Below are 12,053 nucleotides of genomic sequence, written 5' to 3'. Positions count from 1 at the left end.
TTTGTATATTTTATACATTTTATAGAGGCTGAATACAGTACATTAAAAACATAAACTTAAATCTGTTCTTTTGATATACCATAGTTTTGTACAGTATGTACAGTAAATGTCTTTTTGAAATATAATTCAATACATTTTAGCATCTTGAAGTCTTATTAAAATGTGGATACATGCCTGATTTTATTTTTAAGGTTACTGAAGAAGAGATAACTGATGTAACAGATGTATCAGATGTATCAGAACAGGACAATAACAAAAAGGTAGTACTTCTGCCAGGTGAAGTCTTTCTTGATTGTTTCCCCAAATCACTTCATATTCGAAAGGAATATGACCTAAAATGTGAACACAGCTTGAGGTCTGTGAGTTCAGTGTGATTACTAAGCAATTTTTAAAAATAATTCCTGACTCCTTACCATTACAAGCACAAATAAATAATTCTAATAGTATTTCAAAGTGAATAATGAAACAACCACATACTGTATTTCAGTGATTTCCGTTTATTTTTCTCTTGATTTCTTGCATACCTTTGGTATCCCTCTGTTTAATCAAGAAATCTGAAGAATTCCTAGATTTCAACATACAGTGCTTTTAACATAGTTATAAAGCAAAATGTGTAATATTTTGTGTCTTAGTGTAAAAATGTGACAAAAAAGAATGCACATAAAAAGATAACTGAAACATTTTCAATAATATTTAAATGGAAAGCAGGTTTAATATGGCTTGAAATCTGTTTATTTCAATGTCTAACAAAGAACAAGAAAGTCTTATACTTATGTCCAACCACAGCATTACTCATTAACAGAATCCTGTAGAGTGCTCTTTAAAACATGCCTTAACATTTGCCACATTTTTCCCAGGTTTACCTGAGAAACTTAAGATTCTGATGGTGTTTGATAGTTTTAGGTCTTAGAAGTCTAAACTGCACACCCAGATATTATAGCAGAGCTTCTCTACAACTGTCCCAGATGACCTTTCAATTGCCACTAGCAAGATCTTACATGTTTGCAGTGCCCCTGGTAAATCTCTTGTTGATGTATTGGCCTGTTTCACAATATATAAAGGTTTTCATTTTTGACTTTAGTGGTTTGTACTTACAGTACACTGGCACACACAGTATTAAATCTTTATCTTAGGTCTTTGTTGAAACAATCACTTGTGCAGTCATAAAAAGTAATATTAATTTTATTGAATTTTTTAATTTGTTGTTGATGCTTATACCTTCTCCCATCAGATAAAACTTATTATTAAATAGGTCATTATTAATTAATAGATTTCTGTCACATAAATTTAACATTTTTGTTGATTCCAGAACTCTGATGCATCATGAAAACATTAACACTGCTTTTGAGGTTAAACAAAGTCTTTTTGGAGAAAAAATGTAAATTAAATACATTATACTTATTTAGATGCTACAACAATAGATTTTTTAATTTCATTCAGCTGAAGGGCCTATCAACCTTATCAGCCAAGCTAAAGTAAATGGGACGAATGACATTCCCTCATTTGCAAACTTTCTTTCATTTTGAATTATCTTGTTTTGTAAGGCTTCACTTTTCTGCAATGTATAAAATACAATAATTATAAACATTTGAGAAAATTGCAAAACTTTCTGCAGTTTAACAAGGTTACAGCTTTTGTGGTATTCCCCTGTGGTTAAAGTTCTATTGGCTGTGTTCACAGTGGTGTCAGAGGTTGTCCATTGAAGAACTGCATAGCACTTTTTACTCCATGGTTTTCAGTTGTATTTTCCAGTCCATTACTCTATTACTCTAGGTGTCAACTAAGCAGGTAAGCAGTACGTGCTTTGCTAGGCACTTATGGAAGGATGTAACAGCCCTTTACTCAATAGTAAAAATTATAAAGCTGAGCAAAAAGCATAATATTTAAAAGTGGAACTTAATTGTATTTCCAATATGATTTACTTTTCTCCCTACTTATATTTAGGGTGGTATCACTGTGGAGGATGAACAGGCCTGGATAACCTCTTACAAATATGTAGGGGCTACCACCAATATTCACCCCTATCTCTCAGCCATGATAAACTATGCTCAGCCCGTGAAATTCCAGGGTTTTGATGTGGCCGAAGGTAAGTATGACAATTGATATCCAAAAACATAATTACTAATTATTTAAATGATATGCAAAGTCCTTAATGAAACAATCTTTATATTTTCAATTTAGACACATTATGTCTGCTAGGTGGTAACATGTGGAATGATACACAAGGAGGCAGTGCATCACAGGAGAGTATGCTATAACTTCATCAGCATACAAAACACTTACATTTATTCCCTAAACAGTTTTGTCTCTTTTTCTCTCTCCACCCTCTAAATATGCATTTATATATCCATATGCATTTGTATGTATGTATGCATATGAATATGTGAATATGTGGACACCAATTTCCTATCTATATCATATCTGTTATATGATATACTGTAGCCTTTTGAATCACCTACTTTAATTATGCTGGTGAAGGCTGTGTGGCTATTTCTTCAGCACAATCACAGTTAACATTTGCATGTATTATTCAAACAGATAGCAGGTTTGTTTTCAAATACGTTTTATTGAACATAATTTCTGAAACATTTGGTTAAGAATATTTTGACCTAGGATCATCTAACATTGTTTTTATTTAATACAAAATAGAATTGGTCCAAATCCTGTAGGGAAGTATTCAAAAAGCAATAAACACTTTATTTCTTATATGTGCTGTGCATGAGGATTAATAATAATAATGAACGTTTAAGTTTCAGGTACAATTCAACAACCAACAACAGCTAAACCAGCAATTATACAATAAAAAAATGTGCAGACTTTTCCTTGTGGGTAATTGCTTTATGAATACATTCCACACCATTGTTTGTAAAGTTTTTATCATGGATGATTATAATCTTGTTGTCTGTTGTCTTACCTTTAGAATGATAGTCATAAAATGTATTTTGTTAGTCTGTGGGATGATGTCATGTAGTTAATTGGTAATACCCATGACAAGAAGAAAAAACAGAAATCAAAGATATGAGCTTGGCTGTAAGCATCATATGTCATTGTTCTGTAAGAACAGGGATTTCCAAGTTTATAAAAACAAGAACTAAACAAAGATCCCTTGAAAAAATTTATTTGTTGGACAGTTGAAACACCTGTTGCAGTTGATGTGACATAAAACTTACAAATTTAGAGCAATACTTAAACAGCATTTTATAATTTCCTGTTTTTTCCTATATAGAAGGTTTTCATCAAGCTTTATGTTAAGTAACTCTAAATAGCAGTATTAAGTGGCACTAAATAATTGTTACTTCAGCTCACTTAAGAAAAATAATTATTACTTTAGATTATTAATTATTTTTTCTCCAAGTCATTCATGGGTATTACAAGATGTATCTGAAATATTGGCTTTCTGTGTCTTTGAGAAAGAATGTGAAACAGAATGTCAGTTAACATTTTGAGTAGTTTTTTTCTTAGACATAGAGTGAGATTGATTTTTTTCTTATATACTGTATGATCCATAGTAACAAAATATTACGTTAATTGTTTCAGAAAGGAATGTACATCATAATATGTCATCATTCAATGAGTCAGTTGGATTGGGATACTTGAAGACGAATGCCATAGAATTTGTAAAGTATCCTTTGGTAATTTTTGTCATATGCAAGATACTACTACGTATACAAGCTATATGGGTTTTTATTCCTTTCTAAAGCCTATACTGTTCTTCCACCAAAATCAAGCTGCTGTAAAACAAATTTGCTAAAAAGTATAAAAGCTAATTTTAAATAAAATCTTGTGTTTTAATTTAGTGAATAAATCAGTATGTAATTAACATGAATCACATCAAAAGAATAATAATGAAGATTGATAGATACCAGTAGTTTTTACAGATCAAAATACATCTTTTTGATGCATAATAACATTTTTCAGTATGACAGTTTTGCTTTAGTGAAAGCATGTTCAACAATAAAGCATATCAGTGCTCATTCCTGTTTATCTTAATGAGTACTGATATTTTTACTGTAAGGTAATTTTCTATGTAATCCTTTTATGTATTTATAAAGAATCTATAAACGTGACGGGTTGAGGTGAGATTGTGCATTGGCTATTATTTGTTTAGCTGGGGGGGGGGGGGGCTTCCTCACCATTAATATATAAAGTAGAGTATAAAACAAAGCAAAGTGTAACATCAAATAATAATACAATTATCCCTCTGCTAAGCTTTTTTATTTCCTGAACGTAATGCACAGCTATAATAAACGACAAATGAGTCGAATCTACCCCAAAGGAGGCCGGGTGGATTCCAGTAATTACATGCCTCAGATCTTCTGGAACGCTGGCTGCCAGATGGTGTCTCTGAACTTCCAGACTCCAGGTACAGAAGGCTGTCCTCTCAGCTCTGATCCCAATGGACGTACTGAGTAGACCCTCCCAGACAGATGCCACACTTTTGCTGAAGGCCTTTTTGGATAATGACATATGGCTTGAAGTGAAATCATGTGTGCAAAATCAAAAAGCATCCGAAGTGAATAACATGAAAACAGAACAAGAGTAATGGGACACTGAATTTGGAAGGATTGATAATAGAATCCTGCAGGGGTTTCATTATGTCACGTGCAAGCATTTTATGTGCATAAAGCTGCATAAAAACACCATAGTGGACAAAGATTCAGCCCTAATGGTCATCTTAGACATTTTTTATAAGAAATCAAATGTATCACATTTGGAACACGTTTGCTTAAATAATTATGCAATTGTAAGCTACCTTTCTATTTTCAAAGGAGTACTGTACTGTATATACCTTCTATGACATTTATACTAATAAAAGTTGCATTATTCTATATCCTGCTAGATAGCTGAAGAGATGCAAAAATGATTTTAAAATTAGACACAGCTTACACAAGGTACAGCTTGGGCGGTATAAAAATGAAATTCTTAGTACAGAAACATGACTCCGAAAACATAAAAGCACATTGGGTGAACTCGGATATGTACATGACTATCATTGTGTGGTCAGAGCAGTTAAAATTGTTTTTTGTGGCCCTTTATGATTCTGTTTTATACTAATTAATCAGTACATCAGTATTTGCATTACTGAATGACTAACTTAGAAACCATTTATCCTTCCTGCCACAGATTTAGCAATGCAACTGAACCAAGGAAAATTTGAGTATAATGGATCATGTGGGTAAGTAGCACAGTTTAAGCCATTATCATTCCATGAGAAAATACAGCACCTCAAAATTAATAAATTAATGTGTCATATACTAAAGCCAGAGGCCTCAGATAACTACTAGACACATTAAAGTAAATGGGGAAAATACAAAAGAGGGGCTCATCTTAAAAACATGTAATACAAATTGATATCTGAGCAATGGGAACTCTGTTTCACTGAAGCCGCAGGCAAAGATTTAACTAGTAAGAAAATGATTTATGTCTTGATATTCTATATTTTTAATGCAATTTTGCCACAGTACAATTTAATTGCACATTATATTGTAGTACAAAAAATAATGTGTAATTTTCTTTATAAAGTAGGATACTGTCCTTCTTAGCTCAATAAGCCTCATTCTGAATCTTTAACACCATTTTCATTACAGTAGCTCACATGGTGAGGGGACATCATTATAAATTTAATAGTATTTAATAGTCATGTAGTAATGTACTATTCTAAAAAATCATTATCTTTGGTTCTGCTATGCTTATCGTTTGTGGAGTAGTAAAGTTACATTTACTGTATATATGTGATTTGAATCTCATATTTCACAATAAATTGAATAAATGAACACCATCCAAGATCAAGGCTGTGAGTTATTGTCTTGTATCAGGATTATAGAAGATATCTCTCTCCATTTGCTGATTAAACCCAAATGTACATCAAAAGTTTTCTGGTCTCTACAGAAACAGAAATCGTTTATTATCAGCTCTGTAAGGGAGCTGATAATAAAATATGTTAAAGTTTAACACGAAGGGATCTGTCCTGTTCAATCCAGGTACTTGCTAAAGCCGGACTTCATGCGACGCCCTGACCGAATGTTTGATCCTTTCTCAGAAACCCCTGTGGATGGTGTGATTGCAGCTACCTGTAGTGTTCAGGTAAATCACACTTTCTATTCAGCTACATATTGAGGCTTCAGTGTGGCCAATAAAAAAATTATATACAAAGAAATCGGTCAATTAAATTAATCATTCGTGACATTCAAGACATTTGATTTAATTAATTGTATAAACATATGTAAACACCCATTTTTTTTAGAATTCAACATTTAACAGTTTTTTTTACTACAAAGTAGTTTTACGTTATTAAAGTTACACTTTTTAAAAATCATGTGGGTGAGCATGATAGCACAGTTTAAACCATTATCATTCTATGTGAAAATACAGCGCCTCAAATTTAATAAATGAATGTGCCATGTGCCCGCATTAATGTGTCTATCATGTATACTGTAATTACTAGACGCATTAAAGCAAATGGGGAAATTCAGAAGAGATTCTTACTTTAACAACATGTAGTACGTGTATTAATAGAGACTAAAATTTCAAATATAAATATAATTTATTTCAAATATAAATATAAGTATAATACAACTTCAGGACCATAATTAGACACCACATTCTACTTTTATGTCTCTAACTGACCTCATTAAACAGATTTAAGTGAGTAATTTTATTCTACAATTGCATATTAAATCAATTTCAAGGAAGGTGGCATTAACTTTATCCCTGCTTTATTACAGTATGTACTGTATAAAGGCTTTGTGGTACTAACAAAAATTCACATTTTTGTTTTTTATACTGTTGTTTCAAAGGTTTTTTCAGGTCAGTTTTTATCAGACAAGAAGATCGGCACCTATGTAGAAGTTGATATGTATGGACTACCAACAGACACCATTCGGAAAGAGTTTCGGACAAGAATGGTAATGAACAATGGTCTGAATCCTGTTTACAACGAGGAGCCCTTTGTGTTTAGAAAGGTCAGTTACCTTTAAATTTCTTTATTTCAAGACCCTGTTCAGGATTCAACGAGAGGAACATAGAATAGGAACACAAACAAAATAGCAGCATTGCATTTGTGGGTAAAGAGCTTTTGAAGTCTGTAAAAGAAGCAAGAACCAAAGAACCAAACGCAGCTGACAATTTCAGGCGCCTCATACTGTAGTTTTTATTTGTGTAAAGTACTTTGATTTAAAAAAAGATAGGTTTAAAGGCTTGGTGATCTTAGATTTAATAACTCTGTACTGTTTACACAATAATGCAAGTCTGCCAGTGCAACTACTACAGTAAACCTACTGTATTTGCAATGGAAAATATTATTGTGTTCATTCCAAGGAAACACAGATCTTATGAAAGTGTCTTTTTTTAATTATTATTCTTAATAAATTTAAGAATTTGTTCTACTAGCAATTTATAACTTAGCAGCATATCATCTTAATCTTTTTTTCTCACATAAAAGAGAGATTTCTTTCTTTGTACAACAAATAAAATTAGTGTCTGTTTTGGTGGTATTGGTATTTAATTGGAGTATATCATAGAACAGGGGTCAGCAACCTTTCAGAAGGGGCATGCCAAGAGTTAGCTCATGCAGTTGTTTTTACAAATTTGCTTCACCTTTTTTATGTTGATAATAGCCTTATTTACACATTTAATTAATAAGAAAATAATACTGAAATATAATTCTATCTAAAATTAATACATTAATATAGACATCTTACTCTTTAGTGTGATCGTTGCTCTTGTTTTTTCCCTGACGAGTTCTCCAATCTCAGGCTCATAGCCTAACCCTTTAAATAGCATGCAAACCTCTGAGTTGTTAACTGTCTAGGGAAGGGACAAAATTGACTTAATGTGTGAAAAAGTCTGTTCACAGAGGTATTTTGATGCAAACGCTGAAAGCAGTGCAAATGCCACTCTCTACAAACAGTCAAATTTCACAGGTAGGGACTTCCACCACGATAGAGGTTGTATTAGTCGCTTACATGTTTCATATTTGTGACCCTCCTTCCACCACATCTTTGCCCTTGCAGCAGCTCTCTGGCTCATCCTATCATTTAAAGCAATGAGGTTCCAACAGCCCCGTCTTTACAGATTTGTTCTCCTAAGCCAGGCGTGTAAATGCCATTAAAGCCCACCAATTTAAATTATGTCTCTTCTCCGTCTTAATGAGGATTGGTCTGATCTACTGAATTGAGGGGAAAGTATTACTCTTTGCTTGATTTGAGGTATTGTTGTCATTATGATTATACATTTCTGAAAAAATTGTTAATGACTATTTAGACAGACATGGAATTGTGCTTCTTTGTAATATAATTTTGTTCTTGTAATTTCTGCACATCACATGTATCTAAACATAAAAGTAAGTCTATAAATTGTTCAATAATCATCACTGAGAGCATTCAAATGCAGCCTTGAAATAAATTTGTTCAGTTCCTACTGTTTTTAAACCACTGCATGCACTAAACCAACGAGGAACTATAATCACCGGAGAGCAACTTTAAAATAAATTAGATAAGGGCCTTAGCGCTTATTGTTATTTCTAAAAAATAAGAGTTTAATAATTTTACTTAAATATTTTTTTAATTAATTGTATATCAAATATGTCACAGGCAACATACTAGAGGTTCACGCTGATTGAAAGAGAGGCGCCTCCCTCAGCACCTGCAAGGAGCCAAAAGAAAATGTGTAAATAAAAAAGAGCAGTTAGAATAATGATGCCTTTAGGGAGAATCACCTTAATTAAATTGGTTTTGTGACTCTGTTATTAAACAACAGTCCCTTATTTATTGTTAACCTACCTTCCAATAAAATAAGCTTCAGTGGCAACAAGAGGAGAGGCATATTCCTCACCTCCTTCATGCAATTATGTGGTGCCTCTTGAGGAACCCCAGCCATGGTAGGTTAGACCTATTACACAGGCTCAAACCAGTGACTGCATCATAGCACTCAACCTATAAGTGAAACAGAGCCTTTAGTGGTATTGGTTGACCCACTCAGGAGAACGGAGAATCTAGTAGAGAAATGTAGCCTAGCCTCTGAAGCGGACAGTATCGTTTAACTTATAATTCTTGTCTTCACTGTGCAGGTGATTCTTCCTGACCTCGCTGTGCTGAGAATAGCAGTGTACGATGACAATAACAAGCTGATTGGTCAGAGGATTCTCCCATTAGATGGCCTTCAGGCTGGTTACAGACACATCTCACTACGAAATGAAGGCAACAAGCCTTTATCATTGCCAACCATATTCTGTAACATTGTGTTAAAAACGTATGTGCCAGATGGATTTGGAGGTAGGCTGGAGATGATATAAATGTAAAAAATATATAAATTGCTTCGAAACATTTCCTAACTTGTTTACTACTTCATTTTAGTTAGAAATTGTGCTGTGTTTCCAGTAGGGTTATTTTCATGTGACATCCTTTTTGAAGTTTCCTTTGGTCAAGTCTGTTCATGTTTGAAATCAGTAAATCTGCCAAGTATAAATCAAGATGCGCTGCTTTTCATTAAGCATCCTAGCTGCTAAGTTTGGTTTGGCTCATCAGTCCCTCAAGCATAATCTCGCTACTCCTAGAGTCTTTTCAATTTGCATTTAAGTCCATGTTACCACTGCATATAAATATAAAGACATGCTTTTTTTCCACCAGACATTGAATGAGGGATCGTAATAACATTCTTTTCAGTAAAATTGAGATTTGTCTATAGAACATTTCTCACAACAGTAGTACTTAGTAGAATTCATTTTAGTTCTAATATAAATATGCTACACTGAGTGGCAGGGACAAGACAATCAAGTGGATATCTAATGAAGGAACAGTGAATGATGGACCAGAGGGTCCATCGACCAAAGGGATGTGGGAATATGGAACAAGCTATCCAGCCATGTTGATGAACCTGATATCCCAGCCTTCAACAAATAACTGGCTGAGATCCAGCTATTGGTCCAGTTAGCTACTAACAACAAAGCTTCCTAGATGGCCTCCACTGCTTTGAAACTATTCTTATTTTCTAACATTGTACACATATTCAGGCATGGAAACTGGGCTCAGTGAGTTGGAGAATAACGAAAATGCAGTGACTGCTAACAGGACATATGTCCTTGCAAAATAAGCACCAAAAATGCAGAACACTTTGTACTTGGAAACAAGAACAAGAGTAATCTTTTTTTTTCCCAAAACTGTCAATGCATTGATATCCGATTGTTGAAAGTAATCATACGTATGAATGGTCAATATGTATAATGTAAAGCAAGTAACCTTGTAAACATTTATCAAAATATTAAAATGTATCTTAAAAAATGTTTACAAAAATCATGTTTTATGTTATACACGTTTGCATAAATGGATTGAATAGATATTAAAGTATTGCGTAAAGATGTTAGAAAATGGATGAATGAAGAAATATACAGTTAATATTGTATTGCACCTTTCTTTTAATGGCATAACAATACTGGCTCATTACTTTTTTAATGAAATTAAGTTCTAAAATTAGGACATACATGTACCATCTGGACAACTGTGCATGAGGTAGCACAAATACTTGTGCATTTGCACAATTGTCCAGATGGCAATATATCTGAACATTGATTCAGTCTGAAGGGCAGAAAGGAAAAAAAAAGTAAATATTGCAGCTGGGAAAAAGAAGCTAAAGAATTGTTTACAATGTTAAGGTTTTATGTGTGACAAATTGTTTTGTCTGTCAGACATTTACTGCATAAAAGGAATGATGGATTAAGTAAAGTACTTAGTTAGGCTTTGTCCAGATGCTCTTAAGAAAAAAAATAGTTAATCTAATTGGTTCAGACATTTTCATACTAGGTGTTTCCTATATTGGGAACTAATAATACTATCCACTTAGTTCTATTAAAGCTAGTTGTTGCTATTATTGATAGCAATTAGGTGTTAAGGTATGACCTGTCAGGCAATTCTGTTTTTCACATTGTTAAATAGTACAGTATAGTCTGTAGTCTCTATTCAACTTTACACTAATCTTCTTTTGCTGAGTTTATTTGCTTGATAGAAGACAGATAAAATCAGTTAATTTCCTTGAATATCCACAAGTGCGTTATGAAATACTGTAGCTTGTTCTAAGCTGAAGATGAGTGGGAGACCTGTGGATATTTCTGTGATTCAAATGCATGATTCATCTGTATGACATTTCTCCCAAATAATGGAAACTTTTGTTCATGATCAAACTTTATACACTGTAGACGAGTCTCAATTGAGTGTGGATTGAGTGAGATTTAAAAAAAAAAGATTCATGTGGCACAAATTTGATGATCTTAGCTGCTTTTTTTGTGATTCAGATATACAGTACTGTACAGTACCATCAATGTAATGAAAGCAGAATACAACAGAACATTTTGATCGTTGCTAGACTTTGTGTGGTTTTTAAACATTTATTTAAATATTTTATTTATATAATATTTTAAATATTTTATATTTAAATTATTAAATCAGTTGGAAAATGTAAGTCACACGTGTTAGTTTTGGAAAAATATATAATAAATTTCATAGTTTCCACATTTTAATCATTTCAGAAGTTAAAAAAATCTCACATATTTATCTTTTAATCCATTACAGCTGCATATATAAATTTAATGTTGTCGTGTATTCATGTCTTCATGAATGAATTGCAGTTCAGTTTCTTCTGTTATCTTGTTAAGAACATTGAATCAGACTTCTTTAAAAATATTGCTCATCAAAGGAAGAGTACTTTTTCATCACAAAGAATGCCCTAAAAACATCATAGGAAGACTTTATGCACCATTAAGCGACACTGTTTCATAGCTTCATTGCAGACAACCTACGGATAAAAACAATTTTACCGTTTCATAAATGAAGAAAACTGTTCTTCATGATTATGGCCTCCAGGGGATGCCGTCACTAGACTAACCTTCCCCAGTCATCTTGAATACTTCATCTGCTATTTTTCTACGATATTCCTACATGCTTGACATGTTTTTTGAATATCTTTCAGCTATTGTAGATGCACTTTCAGATCCAAAGAAGTTTTTATCCATTACGGAAAAGAGAGCTGACCAAATGAGGGCAATGGGTATTGAAACAGTAAGT

General features: G+C 33.0%; 1 protein-coding gene across 10 annotated transcripts in view; it reads left to right on the top strand.

Annotated features, from left to right (window-relative positions):
• The window catches only part of plcb4a (phospholipase C, beta 4a), a 166,588-nt gene that overhangs the window by 136,795 nt on the left and 17,740 nt on the right, over positions 1-12,053 (top strand). For all 10 annotated transcript variants that reach the window (XR_016094297.1, XM_088934682.1, XM_088934652.1 and 7 more), the window contains 9 exons: positions 192-260; positions 1,945-2,086; positions 3,538-3,622; positions 4,239-4,363; positions 5,125-5,176; positions 5,982-6,084; positions 6,798-6,962; positions 9,068-9,272; positions 11,959-12,047. Coding sequence is in view for 9 of the 10 variants with exons in the window: in XM_088934682.1 (XP_088790808.1) it covers positions 192-260; positions 1,945-2,086; positions 3,538-3,622; positions 4,239-4,363; positions 5,125-5,176; positions 5,982-6,084; positions 6,798-6,962; positions 9,068-9,272; positions 11,959-12,047 (1,035 nt within the window). In the remaining variant the exon portion in view is untranslated. The remainder of the gene's footprint in view (positions 1-191; positions 261-1,944; positions 2,087-3,537; positions 3,623-4,238; positions 4,364-5,124; positions 5,177-5,981; positions 6,085-6,797; positions 6,963-9,067; positions 9,273-11,958; positions 12,048-12,053) is intronic.

This window comes from Atractosteus spatula, chromosome 2, assembly GCF_055471065.1.
Source record: "Atractosteus spatula isolate fAtrSpa1 chromosome 2, fAtrSpa1.hap1, whole genome shotgun sequence".
Classification (NCBI taxonomy): Eukaryota; Metazoa; Chordata; class Actinopteri; order Semionotiformes; family Lepisosteidae; genus Atractosteus; species Atractosteus spatula.
The sequence above is the reverse complement of the archived record's forward strand: the minus strand, read 5'-3'. Positions and strand labels throughout refer to the sequence as shown.